The 27,641-nt window shown below is 41.4% G+C and overlaps 1 protein-coding gene across 19 annotated transcripts in view; it reads left to right on the forward strand.

The window, feature by feature from the left end:
* ANKS1B (ankyrin repeat and sterile alpha motif domain containing 1B) overlaps window positions 1-27,641 on the forward strand; it is a gene marked incomplete at both ends in the record, with an annotated part of 1,149,683 nt that overhangs the window by 1,055,350 nt on the left and 66,692 nt on the right. For 10 of the 19 annotated variants that reach the window (XM_081250042.1, XM_081250054.1, XM_081250053.1 and 7 more), the window contains 2 exons: window positions 5,209-5,316; window positions 7,602-7,781. The exons of 4 other annotated variants lie outside the window; for them this stretch is intronic. In XM_081250042.1, coding sequence (XP_081106168.1) covers window positions 5,209-5,316; window positions 7,602-7,781 — 288 coding nt within the window. The remainder of the gene's footprint in view (window positions 1-5,208; window positions 5,317-7,601; window positions 7,782-27,641) is intronic. 5 more of the 19 variants (XM_081250044.1, XM_081250045.1, XM_081250046.1 and 2 more) reach the window with 1 other exon arrangement.

The following is a 27,641-nucleotide window of genomic DNA, read 5'->3' on the forward strand; positions in this document are numbered from 1 at the left end:
GTATAGAGGTTGATAGCAAGAAGAAGAGTGTGGTGAGTGGTAAAGAGCAGGTTAAGAATCAGGTGCAGATCCCAGACAGGATACCTGTTAGCAGTGAGACCTTCAACAAAGTACTCAGTATTTCTAAGTCTCAGGTTTGGTATCTCTAAAATGGGAATGATACTGTTATTTTAAGAATCTAATGAGATATTTACACATATATAGTACACTTGGAACAGTTTCTGGCACAACTGGAACATAGCAGATGTTCAATAAATGTAATCATCAGTATCTTCTGTAATATGGGATCATTTCTGGACTTCCCTGGTGGCGCAGTGGGTAAGAATCTGCCTGCCAATGCAGGGGTCACGGGTTCGATCCCTGGTCCAGGAAGGTCCCACACGCCCCAAGCAACTAAGCCCGTACACCACAACTACTGAACCTGCGCTCTAGAGCCCAGAGCCCGCAAGCCACAACTACTGAGCCTGTGTGCCACAACTACTGAAGCCCGCGCACCTAGAGCCCTTGCTCCGCAACAAGAGAAGCCACCACAATGAGAAGCCCGCGCACTGCAACGAAGAGTAGCCCCCGCTCACTACAACTAGAGAAAGCCCGCGTGCAGCAGCGAAAACCCAACACAGCCAAAATTTAAATTTAAAAAAAAAGGAGGGATCATTTCTAATACAGAAGGAGAGTTACCCAGGCGTTCTTGACATGAACCATCACTCTGTGGTAATTTGTTCATTCTGTCCACCCACCTGTCTGTTTCCCTCTTCGGGCTAGTTGTGTGGAGGAGGCAGCAATGGAGCTTAGTGTGGAGGAGGGCCTCAGCTTACCTCCTATTGGAGACTGAATGGTGGGATGGGAGAATAGGATGCGTTCTTTTAGATTAGATATGATATTAAGCTAATAGCTAGAAACCAGACCCATTACTACCAGTACATGTCGCTTCAATGAGAGTTTTTCCAAGGTTAACCATGCCTCATGATGCAGGGCACCAGCATATTTGTTTGACATCATTAACTTTATGAAAATGACCAAGTCCCTGTTTTTCCAGGTCAGATTTCCTTGCATCCTTAGAGACCATTAGCTGGAATGAGCACACCGTGAGATTGTGTCTTCTGTGTTCTGGCACTGTGCTGATTATTCTCACAGTTTCACTCTTCATCTTTCCAACAACATTTGAGATTGGCATTAACTTCCTCATTTTATAGGCAAGAAAACTGGGATCAGAGGAGTCAGGTAACTTGCCCAAAATTGAGCTGTCAGAGAGTAAACCAAAAGCAGCAATGGAAGTTACACCAACTCAATTCTATCACAGTTATTTGTTATTTAGTGTCAGTTTTTTGTCAGAATAATTTTGAGTGTCTTTATTGCTATAAAAACATTTCTTGGGACTTCCCTGGTGGTCCAGTGGTAAAGAATCCGCCTTAAAATGCAGGGGACGCGGGTTCGATCCCTGGTCGGGGAGCTAGGTTCCCACATGCCACGGGGCAACTAAGCCCGCGCGCCACAGCTACTGAGCTTGCGCGCCTCAGCTAGAGAGTCTGCATGCCGCAAACTACAGGGCCCAAACGCTCTGGAACCCATGCACCACAACTACAGAGCCCACATGCCCTGGAGCCCACGCGCCACAACTAGAGAAGAGAAAACCCACACACCACAACTAGAGAGAAGCCTGCGCTCTGCAACAGAAGATTCTGCATGCCTCAACGAAGATCCCATGTGCCACACTAAGACCTGACACGGCCAAAATAAATAATAAATAAATAATAAATCTTAAAAATGTATATCTTTAAAAAAAAGCCAAACATTTCTTAGCAGGTTTTAGGGGCCCAAGGCAGCACCATCAGCATCAGGTTCAATTCCCTACTGAGAGAAAGGCAGTGGGGATTTTTGGGGAGGAATTTATATCTAATAGAAGCTCTGGCAAAGTAATTGAGAATAAGAATAAAAGGGAATAAGAAAATGTAGTGGTTTTTAGACTTGCAAATACACTTGAAAAGGTTAATGTTGTATTTTTCTGAAATGGAGGAATTCTTTGATCTTGATGCTTAAAAAAAAAAGAAACAATGAAAGAATATAAGGGTATTTCTCTGGATTGTATGAACAGTATTGCCTGCAAGTAATCAGCCTGGGGACCACACTTACTTAGCATATTTGTAAATCACCTGAAAAAAGGAGTATATGGTGAAATTCCAGATTTGCAAAAACTACTAAGCTCCTCTGGGTAGTGCAATGCCAAGCTGACTAATAAGAATATAGAGGATAACACAGGGTTCCGTGAGTGGGCAGACGGATGGCAGGTGGGCTTCTGCATGGACACCTGTAAGATAAGGAACGTTGGGAGAAATCATCCAAGCCATCCTTCCAAGATTAAAGGGCTTTCAACAATCATCTATAACAAAATTACGAGCTTTTACAGTCTGTGTCTATTTTTGTGCATAGTTATTCCTACTGGAGCTAAAAAGCCAGCCAAAAATCAGGAGTGCTTAGAAGGGGCATTTTTAAAGGGGCGTTAAAAGCAGGAAATAGTAGCCCACTCAAATGTAAAGCCGTGGTTCACTTATACCTGGAATGTTGTGAGTAATGTGTTCAGCAGACCTGAAGCATTTGGAATACAGGAGGAGAAGGTACAGAGAGAGTGGACTAAAAGGACTGCTTTATGAAAACAACCTGCAAAGATGAGAGGATTTATCAGCCTGGGAAGATGAAGGTTTATCAAATCAGAGGGATGTGGTGCAGACAGACACACGCTGATTAACATTTACCATCCCCATCCTCGACAGACATGGGTCAGAGAGTGAGTATAAAAGGAATAGAGCAAATTTATGGTTATCAGAGGGGAAACATGGTGGGGTTAAGGATAAATTAGGAGTTTGGGTTTAACATACACACACTACTATATATAAAAAAGATAACCATCAGGGACCTACTGTATAGCACAGGGAACTCTACTCAATATTCTGTAATAACCTATATGGGAAAAGAATCTGAAAAAGAATGGATATATGTGTAAGTGAATCACTTTGCTGTACACCTGAAGCTAACACAACATTGTAAATCAGCTATACTCAAATATAAAATAAAAATTAAATTAGAGGGCTTCCCTGGTGGCGCAGTGGTTGAGAGTCCGCCTGCCGATGCAGGGGAAACGGGTTCGTGCCCCGGTCTGGGAAGATCCCACATGCCGCGGAGCGGCTGGGCCCGTGAGCCATGGCCGCTGAGTCTGCGCGTCCGGAGCCTGTGCTCCGCAACGGGAGAGGCCACAACAGTGAGAGGCCCACATACCGAAAAAAAAAAAAAAAAAAAAAAAAAATTATATTAGAAATTAAAAATTAAAAAAATTTGGGGGGCTTCCCTGGTGGCACAGTGGTTGAGAATCTTCCTGCCAATGCAGGGGACACGGGTTCGAGCCCTGGTCTGGGAAGATCCCACATGCCGCGGAGCAACTAGGCCCATGAGCCACAACTACTGAGCCTGCGCGTCTGGAGCCTGTGCTCCACAACGAGAGGCCGCGATAGTGAAGAGGCCCATGCACCACGATGAAGAGTGGCCCCCGCTTGCCACAACTAGAGAAAGCCCTCGCACAGAAACGAAGACCTAACACAGCCAAAAATAAATATAAAACTAAATAAATAAATAAAAAAGATTACTATTAAAGAAAACCAGACATCTCAAGTTAATGAATTTTAAAATAAATAAATAAAAATAAATTTTTTTTCATTAAAAAATAAAAAAGGAATAAAAGGAATAGAGCATCATGCTAGTTTAAAATTGAAATCAGATTAGGCAGAAAGGCCAATAGGCTAACTGACAAATAGGCCAATAATAGTTCCAGATAGCACAGAATGAGTGCCAAAGAAATGCCCGCTTCAACCCCTTAAAACTTGAAAAGAGAAATGTTTTTAAAAAATCATTTTCACAATGGGTCATTTACTTTGGGAACTAGTTACCCAACAAGGATTGTTCTATCCTGGTACTACGCTTGTGCAGAAAAGAGGTGAATATATTTCTTATGAATGGATTTATAATTTGTTGTTTTTAAAAAGTCAGTAATGTTTGGAGCTACGCCCAAACTTTGCTGTTTGCCTTGGCGTAAAACAAGTTTTGGAGTCAGGAAGCCAAATTCAAATCCCAGAGCCACCACATACTGGCTCTTAGGTGGGCTACTTAACCACTCTGAACCTCAGTCTCCTCTTCTGTAAAGCAAGAAGAACACCTTCCAGTTAGGAATGTTGGGATGAAGGAAAGAGTAACATTTGTAAAGCTCTGGGAAGGGCTGAGGACAGAGGCTCTCTGCAAGGCTTGGTTTCCTTTGTCATCTCTTCTACACTATGCCCTTTGCAGCCCTGTCAGGCTCAAAAATCCCATCCTGGGGAGTCTCTGGTCAGGCAGTACTTGATTCTAATCCTACTTTGCTACTTTCATCTGTATGAACATTCATTCTTTCATAGTCATTGAGCCCCCACTATTTCAAACATTGGTTTAGGTGTTTGGGAAATAGTAACGATAAAGATATACCTGCTGTCTGGAAGCTTACCTGGGGGAGAGGGCTATGCAAACACTAAACCTGCAAATAAAGTTATTTCAGAGAATGATATGAAGAGGATCACAGGGTAGAGTGTGACGGGGTGAGGGCTCAGTTCTTTTAAAGAGGAGATGGGAAGGGCCTTTGTGAGAAGACAGACAACACTTAAGCAACGTCCAAAGGGATGAGAAGGTGTCATTTGAAAATTGCTGGGGAACATTCCAGGCAGGTGGAGAAACAAGCGTGGAGGCCCCAAGGCCAGAATGAGCGTGGAATGTTCAAAGAACACAGAAGGCTGGAGGGGAGAGAGGAGGGGACACAGAGAAAGACAGAGGGCAGGCAGCCTTGCTGGAACTTGAGGCCAGCTCAGGACTCAGATTTTATTCTGAGCCGTAGGAAGCTGTTGGAGGGACGAGGCTTGACTTCTACTTTGGAAGGGTCCTGTGGCTGCTCGGTAGAGAGTTAGACCCTAGGGCAGCCTGAGTGACAGCACTGTCCCTGCTTTCTCTTCCTACCCACACTGCCTTGCCGCTCTGTTCCTCTCTCTCTGGATCCGAGGGGACACCCTGATTTCACACCACATCTCTCCCGGTGCAGAGGCAACTTTGCACAAATCTCTTTCCGCTCCTTTATCTTTTAGGAACGTAAAAATTATTTTTCTCATGTGAAATATTTAACCCAAATATATGTCTTTTCAGGTTTTAAAAATCAATTTGATTGGCCACAGGAAACGTATCTTGGCATCTCTAGGAGACAGGCTGCACGACGATCCACCACAGAAGCCCCCTCGGTCCATCACCCTCAGGGTAAGTACCCAGCATGCTTGTTTGGTCCTCCACTCTTATCCTCGAAAATTATTTTGTGCAATAAAATAAAAATGATTGAAGCAGTGGGTCAGGAAGTACAGGCTGTTTTCCATGTAGCCTACCTCACCTGTATAAAAAACTATCTCGCCTTTGATAGTGTGTTCTACGACAAGATTTGTTGTTCTCGGTTGGTTAAATAAATGTTTTTGAGATTTAAATTAACATCTGAAAAACCACCACCTTTAAAGAACCTCTCCACTACCCCGCATCCCACACACCCCTCTACACCAAGAGAAGAAATGAGTTTTCTGTCAAACTTCTCAAACCCACAGGTAGAAAATCGATGAGGACCAGAGTTAAGTAAAAGATAAATTTAAAATTAACCTTAGGGTCTTCTGTTTTTAAGAAGTGAAAAATTTTCAGCTTTACCCACTTCAAAAATTAAGAATAGAGAACCTAGAACTTTATTTAGTAAACTGTTTCAGCTGTATTTTAGAAGTATGGGGTAGAAAAACTAGGAGGAAGAGAGAAATAAAGTGGAAGAGGAAGGAAGGCAAGAAAGAGCAGAGGGAAGGAGACAGAGAGAGAGAGAAGATTGCCAGGCAGACGGGCAGCGGAAGGAGTAGCCAGTGGTCGCCGGTGTTCGTGAGGCCTGTAGAAACTTTTCAAAAATTTATCATAAAGGCAGGATCACCATGACCAGTTGGAGAGTTCCAACTCTGTTCTCTTTATTGAGCCCTGCACTTGCTTGCTTCTGATTCCTTTTCTGCAAGTGTCAGAAAGGGTAGTGATAATAAATGAACACAAAAGTAGCACTTAGATGTCACTGCCAGCGATGAAATGCAGTCGAATGCCTCTTAGCAGTGGACTTCAGCAAACAGTAACTATTGTCGGTATCACAGAGGATCGAGCAGGAGAGGAGCTGTTAAGATTTTAAGGCTGATTCAGTTTTAAAGGAAAAGAAAATACACAAAGACTTCAGGAAATGCAAGAGAATTGGCTCCAGGAGGGCCATGAGGAAAACTGGCGATTGGGGCAGTTGGAATACACTGGGCTCTTTGGAGGCTAGTGAGGGCTTAGGGGGTAGTGGAGATAGGAGAGGACATATTTCTCCCTCAGTAAGAAGAGCCTCAAATAAATTGGGGGAAAATGAGGCTAGAAAGGGATTCTTGTTTTGCCTTCGTTTTGCTACACAAAAGAGGAGAAAGATACAGGCACCATCAGTGTAACCATCCTAAAATGACCCTTTCGAGGAGTAATTCCCTGCTACTTACCCTACAGTCTTTCCTTCCTCTGCTAAACCTCTCCCTCTGGCTCTCTGGAATAGATTTAGGGGAACAGCAGACAAATCAAAGACAGAAGTTCCCAAGAAAAAGTGTAGGACCTTAATCCATCAAAGGAGGTCCGGAACATCTTGGGGAGAAGTAGCCTGGAGGATCGGCACGATCCAATCCTCCACTTACTTGCAAGCATCAGAGCCCAGCTGTCTTTCCCCCTTTATCTTACTTCTTTTTTTTTTTTTTTTTTTTTTTTGCGGTACACGGGCCTCTCACTGCTGTGGCCTTTCCCGCTGCGGAGCACAGGCTCCGGACGCGCAGGCTCAGCGGCCATGGCTCACGGGCCCAGCCACTCCGCAGCATGTGGGATCTTCCCAGACCAGGGCTCGAACCCATGTCCCCTGCATCTGCAGGCAGACTCTCAACCACTGCGCCACCAGGGAAGCCCCTATCTTACTTCTTGACCAGTTTCCCCCAGTTCTCTTTGCCCTTGAAGCCCATCCTCTGTCATTACATGCATTGCTCTGCAGTCTGTGCGTGTGACATGCCATTTCCATACTGTGTCCTCTTCCTGGCAGGGATTGCCAGGCTACTCTTTGATGGAGGATCAACACCCATGAGGTCCCACTTTAGCTTTCTTGTCATGGCATCTACCATGGTGAGGCCCCTCTGTCCACATAGAGACACAGTTCCTTCCCTTGTAAGCACAAGTGATAGTGTCAGGGGTGCCCAACATATATGTGTGCCTCTCCCCTGGGATCATCCGTGGTGCTGGCTTAAGAAGACAGAGCCTGATTGTTGATATTGTAAACCTTCAACCTGAAATGCTTAGTGGGGAGGTATTGACTGTGCCATTAATAAAATGGTAGAATGTCATTGATGCCTTGGCAGTTGATTCAAAAATGACTCCTCACCCCCCGCAGTGTATCTTGTCAATATTTCACAATTTTGAAACCAGAGGTCAGCCACAAGAACATGGTATTTATTTCATGATGTATTTCCATTCAGGAACCCAGTGGTAATCACACTCCTCCTCAGTTGTCTCCATCACTTAGCCAAAGCACTTACACCACTGGTGGCTCCCTAGACGTTCCTCACATTATCATGCAGGGCGATGCAAGGAGGAGAAGAAATGAAAACTACTTTGATGATATTCCCCGATCAAAACTGGAGAGGCAGATGGCCCAGGTAAGGTGTTCAAAGCCTCTGTGATGTTTTTGTCTTTCACCCATATCAAGTAATGCATTCCAGTTTTGAACAGTTGCTTACAATGGATGCCTACTGTGCACAACGTAACTGGAATTTTACCATTTTATGCCATGACTTTCGTTCTCTGCTCAGTTGAACTAGAATGAAATGGGCCTTTCTGGGAAGGGAATGTATACACTGATCCTTGTTATCCATTTCTTTACTGAAGAAATTATGTCTGATCTCTTTGCACCCAGAAAGTCTTTGCCCTAAAGGGAGTAATACTGTGTAAGAATCAAATCATAATGAAAAAATAAATCATAAAAGTCTAGATTATAGAATGTAAATTGGTCAGATGACAGGGCAAAAGTTGGGGGTGGGGGAGTATTAACTCCGAGAAATGTGGTTCATTTTCTCCCAAGTTTACACATTTGTATAGAATTGTACAATGGGGACTAGTTGCATCCATCTCATACTGTCACCTTGAGTGGTTGAAAATGATGCTACTGCCTGACACAAATAACTGAAGAGAGAGGTCTGTCCTGTTCAGACCTTTCCATGTTTTGGGTATGGATGTCCGTGTTTCACCTGTCCACAGATTGCTGCTCAGGAACTCAAGTCAGCCATAACCAAATAGTGGTGCTCTTCCTAAAGCACATTCAGATGGGCAGCTAGCTCTGCAGTGTCACCCTGAGGCTCACAGCTATAAATTTGTTGACAGCTGTTGGCAGAATCAACTCTTTTCATCCTCATTCTAGGTTCAGACTGAGCGTTGAGAGGGTTCTCTGCCTCCCACACCTAAGATGAGAATCTTGAGGTGAAAATTTGACTGCAGTTGCGTTGCCTTGGTTGTTAAGTATTTTTCTCAGCTGTTTGGTGAGATTCTGTTTTTTTAAAGCCTTTGGTAAACATTCAGTGCTGCCACTCACGAAAGAAAAATGTGAAGAGAATGTTCTGGAAGCCATGGCTATTCTGCCTGCATATGCCCTGGAGATAAGGGGTCTGAGATATTGTGTCTCCTTTCAACTTGCTCAATATCAAATTGTTCTCAGGGTTCTTTGTGCAAAGAATAGCAATGTTGGGATTATGGAGGATCTTTTATTGAAGGGAGGTAGAAAATTTGGGAGAGACAAGAAAAGAATAATTTTCCCTCTCTCTCTTGTTAAGTATTGTCTTTTAATCCTATTACTGTTTTCACTGATGTTTTTTTAAATAAAGAATCTAAAAGCTTTTTTCCCCAAGATGTTCATACATTTCCTGCTATTTGTTAGTATCTGTGGATCAAATATGTGGTTAAATTTCTCTAATGACAGCATTTCAGAGACATGGTTTGTTTTAACCTTGAACCATGTAGTCTTTATGTATTAATGCAAATTGGGTCTTTCCTGGACCCTTTTCTTCCCTGGATAATGGCGGATCATCCATTAACAAGCATTATCTGTTATTGACTGTGCCAAATTCAGCAACAGAATCACCTGTCTGAACTGCTCATGTAATTTATGCAAGTTCTCCACATAGTGCAGTTTTTTTTTTTTTTTTTTTTCTTTTTGCGGTATGCGGGCCTCTCACTGTTGTGGCCTCTCCCGTTGCGGAGCACAGGCTCCGGATGCGCAGGCCCAGCGGCCATGGCTCACGGGCCCAGCCGCTCCGCGGCATATGGGATCCTCCCAGACCGGGGCACGAACCCGTATCCCCTGCATCAGCAGGCGGACTCTCAACCACTGCGCCACCAGGGAGGCCCTAGTGCAGTTTTTTTCAGAGAGGAAATTAATTACTCTTTTGCCTGAGTATGCACACTCAGAGGTAATCTAGCAATTGCTCCCTTATGGTCTTCGTGAGATTCACAACCTAGAGGCAGTATTACCGTCTGAAGAGCCTAGATCTTTTTCTTGTCATTCTGATCAGAATGCACCCCTTTCTGGAATTGTCTTGCCCTTGAGAAAATTGAATGAACTTTTATCTGGCCAGGTGAGAAAGGCCAAAATGCACAAAGAGAAATGAGGTAGGCAGTGGATGAGTTGGAAGCTGTCGGAGGTCTGTGTGAATGTGCTCATTTCCCTCCCATGTACTGCTCACAATGATCGGATGACTGATGGAGACCTAGGCCTCCATCAGCAGCCAGGAGCTTATTAGAAGCTTTCTAATATCCCACTGCTCAATACAGCACTTTTGCTGCAGAATAAATAGGAGATGGCACTACAGGAATCCAATCGATAAGAAAAAGGGATTCTGGGATTGCAGCTCTTTAGGCTGTGTTAATTGCAGTTTTTTTATTTGTCTTGAGACTCCTTCCCAGTCTAGAAATGCCAAAAATCGTGGAGAAATGAATGGGTACCTTTTTAAAAATAGCACCATTTCAAAGCTTTAACCTGTCAAAATATGAAATACTCAGTAATTTTGTTGTTGAACAGTTTTATTTATGTGACTTTTTCACCACTCAGCCACCCAATTGATTTTTTTTTCTTATTCTTCTGTTTCTGGTCATTTGCTGTAATAATTTTTGAAATCCGTTTGCTTTTTTCTTTTTTTAGAACCCATCAAACTGTCTCTAGACCACATCTTCCCCAAAGTTATGCCCTTAGCCAGTAAAGCTGAATTCAAGTCTTCTTCCTAAGGACTTGAATTAGCAATTTTAGCAATTAAAATTCCTGTAAGCAAGCAGCTAGTTACACCTCCTTCCAACCAGGAGCTCAGTCCCTGAGGTTCCTTCCCAAGGGATTTCTCTCAAGGGGCTTACTTGAGCTTGGGTAATGCATGCCTAACCAGTCTGTTTCCCACTAAAAGGCAGAAGTCCACCTTCAGGCTTTCTTACTTACTTACTAAAAGAAAGGAAAACGCAATTAAAAGAAAATCACCTGGACAAATCCTTGTTCTCAGAAACCCCTTTACTGCTTCAAGTTTACCTGAGCCCCCAGAAGAGTGATTTGGAATTCTAGCCGGAGGCCAGGAACCTTAAGTTCTTGGTGGCTGCCGTACTTCGTAGGAGCATAGCTTTCGCCCAGCAGATGTGTGGAAGTGCGTTAACTTGAAAAGCCAGTGCTGAAGGTTAAATTGAGATCAATGTAATGTCCATTCCACCTATCAAATTTGTTCGTTAGCAAATATTTTTTGAAAAGGTAACACAGTGTTTGATTACTTGTTTTCAATTCGAACCAATGTTTCAAATACTTGTCTTGGAATCCAGAAGATTTTAAATAGTACAGCTATTGTTTGCTTTTATTCTGATGTAAGCAATATTGTGGCATCAAATTGTCTTAAATAAATATGTGAGAAACAAAATAAAGTTCAGTACTGATAGGATTTTTGAAACCATGAAATGTAATGATGTAAACACATCTAAACAATGGATTGCCTATCATGCTGAAAACACAGCTTTCTAGCCTATAATTCTAAATTGGACTCAGCTCAGACGTTCTGAAAGGCTCCCCTATTTCCATATCCCTAATAACTAAACGTTGCATTCACAGTTGTATAATAATACCTTAATGTGTGTAGAGCTTGCTTTTAAATGTCCAAAGTAATGTCACATCTGTCATCTCATCTTAGCACAAACAAGGTGTCCTACACAACTATTTATGTGTGTGTAGCACAAGGCAGATCAGCTTTTAAGACCAAGTTCTGTGGAGATGAGATAGTAAGTGAAAATATGAAAAATAATAACAGAAGGAGGAAAAATATTTCCAGTATTTAGGACCTAATTGCAACATTTAGAAATTTTCTTGAGTGATATTTAGGAGAAGTCAAAACATTCTTAAAATGAATAATAAATGAGAGTAATGGAATTCATAAAGTTTAGGGACCACATTCTCCAAAGTACGGAAAAAAGGAAAAGGAGTTTCCCAAAGTGAAACTTATAGCCATGTATTTATAACCAAATACTTATGGAAAAATGAAATAATACTTCTATTTTCACAAAATAAAAAAGACTCCTAAACAGTAAGAGAAAACCCACACTATAGAAGTTCTTGTGTTTTGAATGCTCTCATCTAATTAGAAATATCAATATTGCCTGAGGCAATTACCTTACCTGATGCGTACAAACCTTAGAAACAAACATTATCCACATTTCAAAGACTGGGAAACAGAAATTATGTGACTTGGTCGGGGTAGCACAGCCAGAAAGAAACCAAATCAGAACTTGCCTGGGGCAATATGTCAGGCACTAGAAAGGCTTTATCTAAATTGCTTCTAAATCACTAGAAAGTTGATTCAGTTGAAAGTCTAATATATCTTGATCCAAACAGTATTACTTAATAAGTATGACTAGATCAATTACTTCTTTATTTGAAAGCACTTTACATATTATATTAGTTCTACAAATGGTCGTTCTTTTGATTCTGTTAGAGGAAGAGAAATGGAAACTGGGCCACATAGAAGCCCTGCCATGGCCCCATCCATGTCTGAAATTTAAACCTCACTGCAGCCCCTTCTATACTCAAGGAACTCAGCTGGATGAATGCTTTGCCTTGCAGCTGCTACATGGCAGAGCCAGGACTCAAGCTGTCTGCCTGACCATGTCCTGTTCTATGGCCCCTGATGCCCGGTGGGCTACTTCTATTTTTAAATGATATAGAATATCTTAGTAACAGTTCAGTACATACTAGTTTCCCATATGCTCTAACAGATTATACATACATAGGAGCAGTGAGCAGAATGAGGATAAAATTGCTAGTAGTTTAGTGGAAACTTACTGAATCAGCTCATGGTTCTCACCATAAAACCCTTTTTTTAAAAAATACTTAATTTAAAAAATTTTATTTTATTGAAGTAGAGCTGATTTAAAATATCATGTTAGTTTCAGGTATACTATGAGTCTGTTTCTGTTTGGAAAATAAGTTCATTGATATCTCTTTTTTTTAGATTCCACATATAAGTAGTATCATTGGTATTTGTCTTTCTCCGTCTGGCTTATTTCACTTAGTAGGATAATAGTAGTAGGAGGATAATCTCTAGGTCCATCCATGTTGCTGCAAATGGCATTATTTCATTCTTTTTTCTGGCTGAGTAATATTCCATTGTATATATATAACCACATCTTCTTTACCCATTCATCTGTCAATGGACATTTAGGTTGCATTCATGTCTTGGCTATTGTGAATAGTGCCGCTGTGAACATAGGGGTGCATGTATCTTATTGCATTATGGTTTTCTCCAGATATATGCCTAGGAGTAGGATTGCTGGGTCATATGGTAGTTCTGTTTTTAGTTTTTTAAGGAACCTCCATACTGTTCTCCATAGTGGCTGTACCAATTTACATTCCCACCAACAGTGTAGGAGGGTTCCCTTTTCTCCACACCCTCTCCAGCATTTATTGTGTGTAGATTTTTTGATGATGGCCATTCTGACCGATGTGAGGTGATACCTTATTGTAGTTTTGATTTGCATTTCTCTAATAATTAGTGATGTTGAAGCATCTTTTCATGTGCTTTTTGGCTATCTGTGTGTCTTCTTTGGAGAAATGTCTATTTAAATTTTTTTCCATTTTTTGATTGGGTTATTTGTTTTTTTGATATTAAGCTTCATGAGCTGTTTGTATATTTTGGAGATAATCCCTTGTCGGTTGCTTTTGTTTGCAAATATTTTCTCCCATTCTGAGGGTTGTCTTTTTGTTTTGTTTATGGTTTCCTTTGCTGTGCAAAAGCTTTTAAGTTTAATTAGGCCTCATTTGTTTATTTTTGTTTTTATTTTCATTACTCTAGGAGATAGATCAAAAAAGATTATTTGTAGACTTTTTGATGATGGCCATTCTGACCGGAGTGAAGTCATACCTCATTGTAGTTTTGATTTGCATTTCTCTAATAATTAGCAATGTTGAATATTTTTTCATGTGCCCATTGGCCACCTGTATGTCTTCTTTGGAGAAATGTCTATCTAGGTCTTCTCATTTTTTGATTGGATTGTTTGTTTTTTTGATATTGAGCTGTATGAGTTGTTTGTATATTTTGGAAACTGATCCCTTGTCAGTTGCATCATTTGTAAATATTTTCTCCCATTCTGTAGGTTGTCTTTTCATTTTATTTATGGTTTTCTTTGTCCTGCAAAAGCTTTTAAGTTTAATTAGGTCTCATTTGTTTATTTTTATTTCCATTCCTCTAGGAGATGGATCTAAAAAGATATTGCTGCAATTTATGTCAGAGTGTTCTGCCTATGTTTTCCTCTAGGAGTTTTATAGTATCTGGCCTTACATTTAGGTCTTTAATCCATTTCTGAGTTTCTACAGTGTTTATTTGTTGATCCTCTTAGTGGAAACCCTTCCTACACATTTGGTAGAACTCTGCCCTCCTCCCATGTTTGTGAAAAGCTTTGTAGGTAGCTGTGGGGTTTACTGCATATACAGAGAAGTTCTTGCCTGTGAGGGTTTCTCCAATTAGTGGATGCTGTTTCCTTAGCAGCATCTTCAGTTGGAGTTTTGATTTGGTTTCTTTCAGGCCGTGTGACCTGTACCAAGTCATGCGATTTCTCTGAACTTCAGTTTCCTTGTCTTTAAAACATGGATAAAGACTGCCTCGCAGGCTTGTGTGTGTCACATAATTTATGTTTAAGTATATTCTAAACTGTAAATCACAATGTATATATAGATAGATAGATGATATGACTATCTGAAATGTCATCTATCAGTCCCTAATTCAAAGGTCCTGATTTATTGTAGGGCCAGTTAATGCCACAGACATTAGACAGGTAAGTGCTCAGATGGTTGTAGCATTCTGTAAAGACCATCCTTTTGTTCCAGTATTATTTCCATGCTTAGAATGTATATTGAGAATGGAATTGGAATTTTCCTCCTTATTATTTTAATTGTATAAATATGAAGGCTGCCAAGGAGCATCTTTCATGATGGAAAAGGGATCTGTGAGATGATCACAAAGCCAGGGAAAGCAGAGGAGAGATGGAAGAGTTCTCTGCAAATTCAGCATACAAAAGTATGTAGCAAAGGATATCTTACAGTAATAACACGTTATTATTGTAACATGGTAAGAGAAAACATTAAGTGAGAAAGAAAGGATTGTTTTTGACTTAACTTTAAAGCTTGTTTGAAATACAAAGTACACAAAATTGTTAACTAGAAAGCATGCATAGCCCCAAAATCCATGAGGCAAACACTGAGCCAGCCTCTGAGAAAGAAGGGAGTAATTTATTCTTCTGTATTTTCTCTGGGAAAGGAAGCCTGGTGTTCCTAGAAATTCTACCCACTGCTCTCATGTTATGGAATTTACAGAATCAGCCTTCAAAAAATGGTACAACTGTGTTGAAAAGAACGGCATTTTACAAAGTGATTTTCCCCCCACTAAACAAGTTTTATTACTGAGTTACATTAGATTTTTTCAAATGTCCATGAGTTAGTAGCTAATTTTTAATTTAGATTTTCATCACCTCACCACTGCTCAGAAAAGCTCAGCGTGTCCATGACTTCAAATTTTTTTTCCGTGAAGGTCTAAAGAGCAGCTTCTAATACTTAAGCACACACAGATAATATATAACCCAAAACAGAAGGTTAAGAATAAACTAAGTAAAGCTCTTCCATCAGGAGCTTCCGATGTGACAGCTTGCTGAGCTGAGAAGCCAACATACCAGCTTCAGCGATAACTTGGGATGTTGATGATATCTGTGCCCTGTTTCAAGCCAGGAACTCTGGACCATCAGCTATCTGTGCCCAAAGGCATCATGCCAAGCAAAAGTGGAAAACAGTGCTTTCATACGTGGAATTTAAACCTGATGTGTTGTAGACCTAGTTTGTTAATGTGGACGGTTAACTGCCTTTTCTCAAAATATATGCTCTCCCTATACTACAAAGCTACAGTAATCAAGACAGTATGGTACTGGAATGAAAACAGAAAGATAGATCAGTGGAACAGGATAGAAAGCCCAGAGATAAACCCATGCACATATGTCACCTTATCTTTGAGAAAGGAGGCAAGAATATACAATGGAGAAAAGACAGCCTCTTCAATAAGTGGTGCTGGGAAAACTGGACAGCTACATGTAAAAGAATGAAATTAGAACACTCCCTAATGCCATATACAAAAATAAACTCACAATGGATTAAAGACCTCAATGTAAGGCCAGACACTATAAAACTCTTAGAGGAAAACATAGGCAGAACACTTTATGACATAAATCACCGCAAGATCCTTTCTGACCCACCTCCTAGAGAAATGGAAATAAAAACAAAAATAAACAAATGGGACCTAATGAAACTTAAAAGCTTTTGCACAGCAAAGGAAACCATAAACAAGATGAAAAGAACCCTCAGAATGGGAGAAAATATTTGCAAACAAAGCAACAGACAAAGGATTAATCTCCAAAATATAGAAGCAGCTCATGCAGCTCAATATCAAAAAAACAAACAACCCAATCCAAAAATGGGCAAAGACCTAAACAGACATTTTTCCAAAGAAGATATGCAGATTGCCAACAAACACATGAAAGGATGCTCAACATCACTAATCATTAGAGAAACGCAAATCAAAACTACAATGAGGTATCACCGCACACCGGTCAGAATGGCCATCATCAAAAAATCTACAAACAATAAATGCTGGAGAGGGTGTGGAGAAAAGGGAACCCTCTTGGACTGTTGGTGGGAATGTAAATTGATACAGCCACTATGGAGAACAGTATGGAGGTTCCTTAAAGAACTAAAAATAGAATTACCATACGACCCAGCAATCCCGCTACTGGGCATATACCCTGAGAAAACCATAATTCAGAAAGAGTCATGTACCCCAATGTTCATTGCAGCTCTATTTACAATAGCCAGGACATGGAAGCACCCTAAGTGTCCATCAACAGATGAATGGATAAAGAAGATGTGGCACATATATACAATGGAATATTACTCAGCCATAAAGAGAAATGAAATTGAGTTATTTGTAGTGAGGTAGATGGACCTAGAGTCTGTCATACAGAGTGAAGTAAGTCAGAAAGAGCAAAATAAATACCGTATGCTAACACATATATATGGAATCAAAAAAAAAGGGTTCTGAAGAACCTAGGGGCAGGACAGGAATAAAGACGCAGCTGTAGAGAATGGACTTGAGGACACGGGGAGGGGGAAGGGTAAGCTGGGACGAAGTGAGAGAGTGGCATGGACATATATACACTATCAAACGTAAAACAGATAGCTAGTGGGAAGCAGCTGCATTGCATGGGGAGAACAGCTCGGTGCTTTGTGACCACCTAGAAGTGTGGGATAGGGAGGGTGGGAGAGAGGCTCAAGAGGGAGGGGTTATGGCGATATATGTATGCATATAGCTGATTCACTTTGTTATACAGCAGAAACTAACACAACGTTGTAAAGCAATAAAGATACTAAAATTTTTTTTAAGTATATATATATGCTCTCCCCATGACAACTTTGGTGCTGGAAATTCCAATATGATTATCGTCTTATGGGCAACATTGAAGTGTTACCGTCTATCCTGTACCACAGTCAAAAAAATAATAATAATAGGAAGAAGTGGGAGAATCACTCAGATGGAGTCGCTTTTACATTTTGATAGTCATCTTACAAGTCTCAATTCTTTCATTCTCTGTCAAGTCCATCAGTGAGGCACATTAGATGACCAGGAGTTTGTTCTGACCGACGCAGTCAGACCTAAACACCTCCACTCTCTTTGCTAGGGAAGCTGTGATGTCTCCACCTACCCATCATGTGCTGGTACTTAACCAAGGAGAATGTTTCCAATTAAAACCAGATCACGGATTTTTTTTAAAAAACATGAACAGAAAGGATCCTATTTTCAACTGAATAAATAATAAATCGGACAATATATAAAAACCCTGTTTTAGTGGAATTGACCTTGTGATATTTCGCGGTGCCTTAGGCTGGCTGACATTGAGCAGCATGTTTGCAAAGAGGCACACCAGGCTATCTTTTTCCATTTGTTAAATTTTTGGAATGTTTCTTTTTAGATTCAGTCCAGTTCTTGGGTCTACAGGTCAGTGTTGGCTCTTATAATCTGACCTTGATACGTTTTCGAGGGTAGGAGAATTCTCTTCTTCTCCTTCTCCTTCTTCCTTTTCTTTTTCCAGTATTAAAGAAAATAAAGGGAAGGTGTTTAATGTCTAGAGGAAATGGGGCTTATTGTGCGGTCCTGTCTCAGTTACTTTCGTTTATGTATGACTAAAGTAATAAATCAGTAGGGACTCTTCTGAGTGCATGCAGGTAACAAAAATCCAACTCAAGATGTCTTAAGCAGAAAAGGGCACATATTTGGGTCATTTTTGGTACAAAGTCCTGGTAGCCTGGGTTCAGGTGCTCATATGACATCTTGGTCTCAGGCTCTTCAGGTCTTAGCTCTGCTGTCCTCTGGGTTGGCTCTTTGCCCAATCAGGCTTTCTTTACATGAGGGGAGTTTCAAGTCCAATTCCTGTTAAACTTGAACCTGTGAGAAAGAGGGCTTATCTTACCAAGAGTTCCCCAAAAAGCCCCAGGATTGAGTCCCACTGGTTCCGATCAGGCTGGTTTGGATCTTTTATGTGTCCTGAGCTAATCACACAGGAGAGGAGCGTGTGTGTTTGTGTGTGTGTGTGTGTGTGTGTGTGCGTGTGCGTGTGCGTGTGCGTGTGTGTGTGTGTGTGTGTGTGTGTGTGTGATGCGATTAGCCAGGCATAGGTCACATGCCTGGAGATAGTTTTAGCTCCACCTGAACCACAGGAACTGAGAGATGGCAAAGGAACTCCTCCTGTGGACAGGCTTTCATGAGCAGAAGTGGCCATGGTTTCTGGGCAGACAGAAATAGCAGTGGTGGACACCTGAATAAACCCATTCTGACGTCCGAATTCCAAGAATATCTGATGGACAATTGTTATATTACATGGGTATTCATTTCATTTTTGCATACTTGATTTGATGAGCTTTTTTAAAATACCAGATTTGAAGTAATGAGGTCAGTTAAAAATTCTGTCTCTGATACCTGATACCTCTGTAGCCTTGAACAAGCCTCTTAGCTACTCAGAGCCTTAGTTTTCTCTTCCTCAAGTGAGATTAAGGCCCCCTCACATCACTGTTGTGAGGCACAAATAAAGTAGTAGTTGTCACAGTAGTTTACAAAGTATACAGCTCTACATTTGGGTGTTTTTAGAAATTATTATTATTTTGAGATAACTCTAGCTTCCTTCTACACTATGCTTTTTCAACTGCAACTGGGAATAAATGCATTTTAAAGTAAAGCTCATAATATTTAGCTGTGTTTTACAAAACTATTTCTATTTTCCAGCTGGTAGGCCCCAAACTAATACCTTTCCAGAGATGTGGAAACAATAGTTCTTAGGATTGCAAACACTGTACAGGAGGTTCCTATCTGTGTTATAACCTAGTTAGCATTGGAGCTCTTTGGAGAGGATTTGTGGATAGTATCCATACTTAAGTACTTTTAAATACCTTATGAATTAACATATATTAAAAATATGTCATTATATTGTATATTAAATTTTATTTTATTTCTCTTATAGTAAAGTGTATGAGTGCTACATAGGGGTGAGGCCTGACTCTTCCTTATTTTTTAATTCCCTGTAATAAGCATTCCATAAATACTTGTTGACCAGATTACTTTACACAGGTATTAGGCACCACAAAACCACAGGTTTCCAGGACTCCAGCTTAGACACAAACCGGGATGATCTCAAATCTTTTAGAGAAACAGACTACCTGGAATAGTAGCATATCATCTGCCAAGCTTAGATCTGGTAGTTAGTTCATCATCATTATCGTCAGAGCCAGCACTGATTAATACAACTTTATAATGAGGAAACTGAGGCTCGGAGACTTTGTGTTGTTGACCCAAGGCCACAGAGATTGTAAGAAGCAGAGCCAGGATTTGAACCCAGGCTGTCTAGCTTCAGAAGCTGTGCTTTAACCACTGTGATGATGAACACCCGGGTTGTGTCTACACCAGCAGACATGACACATTCTAAAAATTCTAGAACCCCAAAAGGCTTCAGTGCAATTTTTTTAGTCCTCTGACAAATTCTGTTACTAATATCTAATATATTTATGTAAATGCAAAGTTAGTAGAGATTTGAACCTCTAAGGTGGTGTGGATAAACATTGTATTTAAAGAAGATCCTTTGCTCTTGACATCCAACTTTTCATTCTTTGCAAGTCAGGGGTAGCAAACAATTGCTTCACATAACCAGTTGTGAAATGTTGTGACCCCCCCCCATTTCTGTATCAGTCTCTACTTTGAGGCTTGAATGTAGTATCACAAAAATTTATAGTAACTTGCAATATCTACATGCATTTATGGCTAGAGGATTCTTTTGTGCTTCTGTTAACGAAAAGCAGAGAACTTTAGGGTGGGAGGGGGCCAGAAAATGTGTCTTGATGCAGCACCCCTTCTAATACATCCTTAATAAATAGCCACAAGTTTATTCCTGAACTTGTCCCTGTAAGGCAGTCCCCACTTTGTGAAGCAGCCAGCCCCATCATCATCAGAAAAGTTCTAATTAATAGAACTCTTGCCTTATATTGAATTGAAAGAAGCCTCCTTAAAGCTCCCATGTAGTTAGTTAATGCTATCTTCTGAAAACACGAGGAGTAAATCTACTCCCTCTTGCTGAGAATAGTTCTTTAAGACTAAAGACAATTTGATGTCTTCCCTTCACTACATTAACCACATCCACCTCTTGCCAATATCATTCTGATAAGTGGGATGCAGGCTACACAGCATCCAGATTCCCCAGCTCTGGGCATGTCTGCTTTGTTGATGTTCATGCTTAACAACATTGAGATATGGTTAATTCTTATTGAGCTTTTCTTTATGGAAATGTCCCAGCCTTTATCAATGGCCATGAGCAGTGCTGTGTGTGTGTGTGTGTGTGTGTGTATCTAACCTTAATGCAGGATTTTACATTTATGTTATTCCTTTCCAGCTCAAACAGTTTTATCAAGTTGTTTATCCAATAATCCTATTATGTCAATGCCGCTTTAGAACTTGGTCAATGCTCAGTGTATCAATGATTCTTCCCAACTATGTAATGTGCTGATTTTAAAAGTGCACCTCAAAAAAGTGTGCCTTTCAAGTGATTCCTCCAGTGTATTGATTTCAGTGCTGAACAAGGCAGAACTGAGAAAAAAGTTCTTCTGGTAGCCTTCTACCAGAGACCTCTTAGGCTGGCATCATGCAAGAGGATTAAATCAAGCAGACCTTGTTTTCCTGTACATTCCACAAGGAAAAAATGAGGAAATAGTGTGGTCTCAATAAACATCATTGAGTGAATGTCCTGTCCAATACCTCTTTTTTTTTTTTTTAACCAGAGGCAGGAACCAATGTTGAGCATATAGTTAATAAATGGGTTTAAATTTTTAAAATGACATTGTCGATTTACAAGAAAGGAACATAATGTATATTTTAAAGAGATGTTACAGGCAGAGAACAATTAATACTTAGCAAAATCGAATTTCTTTGCAGCAGTTCATGTTATGATAAAAAGCTGATTGCTGCAATTCTGAATGAGTGATTAATATTTCTGCTAATGGCCCTGAAAAATGTTTGTATCAAGAGTGATGGCATCCAAACTTCGAGGGAGAACAAGTAAAATAGCCCGTATTGCAAGAAACAGCATGATCCCAATTGACTTAAATTCCCTGCAACATCCAGGGAACCTGGGGAGCTGAACAGTAAGATCTGGATTGTCTAGACAGTGTTCCATTTTTTTTTCCTCTGCTCTGTTTTTTCTTTTCCTGTGAAGAGATTTCATAAATAATTGTGTAATGTCATTTAGGGCTACAACTGTCATATTAGGGAATGCAGGTTATGTATTATCTCTACAAATGAATAACAGGTCACATAGCTATAGTTCTCTCCTATTTCGGCAGCTGAGAGCTTACTTTATGTGCTGTCAGTAGCAGAATCAGAGTTTACAGGGAAAGAGGGAAGAAAGGTGGTGGGGGGTAGAGAAAAGGAGGGAGGAGGGGGGAGGGAAAGAGAGAGGGAGGAGCGAAGCAGGGAGGAAGTGAGTGAGAGGAAGCTGTAACTTTGGGTAGGCAGCAAGTAATATCAGAATTTGTATCACGTCAGCGTACTTACGATGAGACCGAATGTAGTGTTTACTTCCTCCCACCTTTGCTAGATTGAATCATTCTGACGCCAGCAATAATGGGTCACACATGGAAAAACAACTATTGGCCTGGCTTTTCACTTCCGGCAGGTGATTACCAATTTGTCCAAGAATTTCCCTGATACGGGGTCAAGTTCACAATCATGAAGGTTTGAGAAGACTGCTCATCAGAAAAGTGAAGAAATGACGGGGAGCAGGATTTTTTAGCCCAGCATTCCCTGCAAGTAAAATAGTTGATCAGAAACCTTTCACAGAAAGGGCCAGTGGTAAGAAAGCCTGAACTTGTGACATTCACAACGTAGCTGAAGAGAAGAATCACACATGGTTGGTAGAGAGTGTCTACACATTGCAAAACTCACCCGTGAAGAGAGGAGCAGGGTGGTTCCCACATGTGCAGCGGTAGGACAGAAGAAATAAGACGCTGGCCTGCGACTTCCGGGTAACTCAGGAGAGACAAAAGGTTCCGATTTCTGATTTCCAGGCAGGGTTTTGTTAGTGCCCACGGAAGAGGAGGCTGCGAGGGCTGTCGCTGCTGAAGAAAAGAGGCGTTTTCTCTAGCATACGAGGTGTTTGGTGCATTGTTCCTTGACTGATCTGAATTTGTCTGGCTCCATCCTTTGACAGATCTCATCTCGTTTTAGTCTCTGCTCAAGGAGGCGCTGAGTTTGCTGGCTGCTGGCCGAGGCTTCCTTTGTTAGGGTGCCCTTTTTTCTTTTGCCTTTGAAGCTGTTTTGTTCTCTCTTCAAGTTTGTTTTTGTTTTATTTTAGAAGAGCTGTCATCCAAGAGAAGAAATGGACTTCATTACTCTTTTAACTTTCACTCTGAACCTTTCGTATTTCTTGTTAGATTCTTTCTGGTCAATATCTGAACACCCCAAAGTGTGAAAAGTTATGACAAACATAAGGGAGAAACAGAGGAAAAACTTTCTTTTTTTTTTTTTCAGAGCTAGAACAAGGCAGAAAATTTCATCTCTGATAGAATCTGACCAGAGGGCTCTATTCATACAAGCTTCTTTATTAAACTAGCTACACAACATCGGCAGAATCCCGAAGGTTTTCAGAGCCTAATTGGTATTACTGAGTGGGTGGAGCTATCGCCCACTTGCTGCTTCTAAGACCCACCATCAGCCTCTGAATCCCAGTTTACTACATACTGGTCCTGACAAAGGAAAATGGATCATGTCCATAGCAATCCCTATTCCATAAACGTTGACTAAAAGCAGGGCTGACCCCTACTCACTTTGCGACCCATGCCTTGTACCCAATAGATGAGCAGTAATTATCTCTGAATGAATGTCAGGGTGCCAGGAAGACAGGTTCTTATGCTGTAACCTTTTTTCCACATTTTCAATTTGTGCCTGAAAGAATAATCCCTTTGCAGCGTAGAAAGCATAGACTTAATTTGGATATAATATGCTGGGTTTGGGGGGGAGACTCCTCTGAGAAGGTGACACTGGAGTAGAACATGAGGTATGGGAGCTGGTCCTGCAGCGTCTGGAGAAAGGGAAACAAGGGCAGAGGCTTTGAAGCAAGAGTGTGCTTTGCTGTCCAGAACCGAGTGAGCAAGAGGGCAGGCATGGGAGCCAGAGGATGGAGATCCTTTCAGGCCGTTATTAGGACTCTGAATTTTCTTCTGAGTTAAATGGAGCAGAACAGCATGATCTGGCTTTCATTTTAAATGGATCATTTGGGCTGTTGTATTGAGAATAAACACTAAGGGGGCAAGGATGAGAGCAGTGAGTTTGGAAGCCTGATGGAAGAATCCAAGTGAGAAAAGGTAGTGACTTGGACCAGGTAGTGATAGGAGGGTGAGAAGATTTTAGAAGTAGATTCAGTAGGATTTGCTGCTGGAATGAATGTGAAATGTGAGCAAGAGGACGACCCCAACTGGAAGAAGAGGGTTGCCATTTGGTGAGATAAGAAAGCTTATAGGGAAGGTGAGGTGACTCGGAGCTTGGTTTGGGGCATTTAAGGTTAAGATACCTCTTAATCGTCAAGATTAAGAGAGGTGTTAAGAAGGCAGCTGGATGTCTGAATCTGGAGTTCAGAGGAGAGATCTGGGCTGGAGACATAAATTTGGGAGTCAGGACAGGATGAGACCATCTGGTAAAGCCAGAGAAGGAAAAGGGATTGAGATCTGATGCTTCAGGGACCAGAGGGTGATAGGAACCAGCAAAGGAGGCTAAAAAAGGAAGGAGTGATCAAGTGTCAGAAGGTCAAGGAAAATGAACGGCTGAATTTGACAAAATGAAAAAAGCAGTTTCGGCAGAGTAGGCTCAGGTGAGGACAGGAGAAGGGGAGGCAGAGACCATATAGATACTTCCCGGGGGGATTTGCTTCTTAAAGAACAGGAATTGGAGCAGGAGCTCAGGGAGGATGTTGGGTCAAGGAAAGGGGTTTGTTTGCTTTTAATGGAAGATGTTTCAGTACTCACAGGGAATGTTCCAGTAAAGAAGGGAAAACAGACGGTGAAGAAGAGAGAATTTATTGTAAATTACTGGGTTGCTACCAACTGAGCAAAAAAGAAGTCAACCTTTAGGAGAAAGACTTTGGATATAGATAGCATGCTTTTTGTTATTAGATTTGAATACAAATGTGTGGTATTTTCTGAACTGTACTCGTGGTAACCTGAGATACATAATGGTAACAATAGCAATATGTGTGTTGCATTTTAAGAAAACATTTCCAGAGTCAGGAGAGAGGCCTGAACTCAAGATAAAATTGTGTACCTCTACAAGTGTGCTGACTTCATCACCAAAGAAATAAACATTAAATTATTGATATCTCAGTTCTAAGATTGCTATACCTTTACTTAACCCCCATTTATTTGGATTTCATGGTAATTCAAGTTCAGATCAACTAAATTAACCTTCACAATGTATGAGGAAAAGGAACTGAGAGAAAATTAATAAGCAAATGAAGTTGCAAAGGGTGTTTACCATCCTTTTACAGAATTGTTTCCAGGCTCGTACAAGCAGCTCTTTAGCATATAGGTGTGCCTCTCTCTTCAACAAAGTCAGCGGTGCTTTTTCAGCCTTTATCAGGAAAAACGAGACCATCTCTAACAAGAAGTCTGCAAGGTTCATCTCTGGTGCATTTTGCCAGAAGTGTGTTGTCAGTGATGTAGTTTACTGAAGGCACAAGTGGCAACAACAAAGTAGATCAACTAAACGTGGTAACGAAGAGCAGTAATTAACGTTCCTGTGGTGCTTGACCATTTGCCAAGAAATATTGAACACATTCTGTGATTCCATTCACTCAGTCAATACGTTTGATGGCTTCTGTATTCCAGGTCCTAGAAACATAGATGTGAAAAAGTTCCCTCTCGCGTGAAGCTTAGCACGAGCCACACGACAACCTGATGAAATAAGCAGCCCAAGTGCTATTCTTCTTCTTCTTTACACATGAGGACATTCTAAAGTTTAATTAAAACTTAGATTTAAATCACTTCTGTTCTAGGAATTTGGGCCCCAGATGAAATATTCTCACTGCTATTTTCTTTCTAAAAGCTTTTGAACACTGTACTTCAATGCATGTTGTACCCTGAAGTATTATCTTCATAAATATAATGAAATTCTGCAGGGGAAACTCTTTTGCATTTAAAAAATTCATTCCAACACTCAGCCTGGTAACCATGTGTCTAGAAGAAGAGCCATTTCATGTTATGAAGACACCAGTTACAGCTGGTCTACCTTAAGTTACTGCTCTTAGGCGCCTGGTAAAGTCTTTGCTACCGTCAGAATTACTGTGATGTCTGACATGTATCAGCTTTTTAAAAAACAATCTCCATAACTAAAATACAATTAACTGTCTTTATTTTAAACTCTGTTTTTTAAATCTGACTTTTTACCATTTGCACTGAGGCACATAGTTATTGGAAATGAGAGAGGATTTCCTTTATCAAGTTTGAACATACCTTATAAGTGAAAATAGTTATTGTAACACCTTTAAAAGGTATATAAGCCACATGGGAACTCTCTTCAGTGTATACGACTAGAGGTGGGTTTTATTTCTTCACTGAGAAAATCTTATATGGATTTTTTAAAATAAAAATAATTATGGCACAAGACCCTCTCTTCCCTCCTTAACTCTCTGGTAACTTCTGTGACTGTTGGAAGATATATTCACGTAACAGGATGCTAAGGGGGAACTTGCCTGCGGGTACTAAGTATTGCACGTTCTAAAGAGACAGCTGCTGATAAGGGAGCCAGACACCCTACTTGGAATTTACCAACAGGTGGTGAATCCTGCCCTGCACAGTCAGCCTCCTGTCCACAGAGTCAGAAGACTGGTGCTGGGGGCGGGCCAGGGGGGCAGAGAATTGTCTGAGCCACTGTGGAAAGAACCGAGGCTTTCCCTCCCTTCCCATGGGAGGGGAGAGAGTGCATCCCAATGCAACCCAAGCCTAAGGAGAAGGTCTCCAAGAGGAACGCTCACCCAAAGTGGGGGAACCAGCCAGAAGGGGAAACTGGTATCTCTCTCCCTAGGTGAACTTCTGGGAGCAGATGCACATAAACCACCCTGAACTGAGGAAGAGAGAACTGGAGGGAGATGTCCTGGCAGAGAGGAGGATTGGTCACAGAGCAGACTGCTCTGCATGGCAAGGATGTATATATGTGCTGTGGATGAGCAGTCAGGAGGCGGGGCTCGTGCACTCTCCCCTGCATCCCACCCAAGGGGCGTGCACATGTCCTACCTAGGAAGGCTGGTGGGGTTGGGGAAAGTCAGGCTAGAGCCAGATTCCTCACATCAGGGACTGTGCAGTAGGGACACCCCTCCCCAGCAGAGACCTCCAGAGAACCTCCACAGAGATGGTAGAACCCAGGGCGGGGCAGCTCCTATAAGAAGGATCAGAGACCAAGTTCGTGTCACCCTGAGAAGCAGTGACAACCAGCAGGGAGAATTCAGCCACTGCCAAGTACGAGAGAGGCCCTTGTCCTCCTCCTGTATCCTCCGCCCCAGCTAAGTGCATGAAGGAGGTTGAGCTTGGCGTGGGGGGCATCCAAGGAGGACCAGGCCGCCCTACCTCGGGTTTCTTTAAGCCTCAGGACTGGCGTGTGGTGGGGAAGGGCAAAGTTTGAATCATAAATGATATTGGAGTTTTATAAAAAAGTGAATTCTTTGTAACTCAGAGTGACCAGGAGGTCATGCAGGCTGCCCAAAATGTCAGTTGGCCTGCTGCCCACCAGGGAGGAGGGACTGGGCATGGCCCATTTGGGAGGGGTTGACTGGAAAACAAAACTTTTAAGGTATTTGAACCCCTGTGGAGTTGAGACTGTTCCATGAACTGGCTCCATTTATATATATTTGATTCGGGATTAGTAAACAGCCTCCGTATAACTGAATATTCTCTCCGTCTTCTGGTGAGGTCAGTACTGGGCTGGCATTCCTCCCTAGCCATCCTGGCAGGCTGACACGTTGTGACACTTCCCTGTGTGACCACAGCAAGCCACTTAACCTCTCTGAATGTCCTTCTCTTCATCTGTCAGATGACAGGTGATCCCTGGGTTACTTCTAGCACTAAAAGTCTGTGAAAGTTGTAGAAGATGTAATTTCTTTAAAAGAACTATCTCAGAACCGTGGGTGACAGTGCTTTAAGGGTATCCTAGGAGTATGTTTGGCGCCGGTTAAGATGGTAATCCTGCTGAAGCATGGAATTAATATATTTAAGTCAGATGACACCTATCGGAGACGAGGCTGGGGGTTTAATGGCCCCAAGACTTAACTTGCTGGAGATTTAATTTTTGCAGAGAAGGAAGGGGAAGATGCCCCTGTGGAGAGAATAGCATGAAGTTTAG

Source organism: Mesoplodon bidens (genome assembly GCF_964165515.1).
Source record: "Mesoplodon bidens genome assembly, chromosome: 11".
NCBI lineage: Eukaryota > Metazoa > Chordata > Mammalia > Artiodactyla > Ziphiidae > Mesoplodon > Mesoplodon bidens.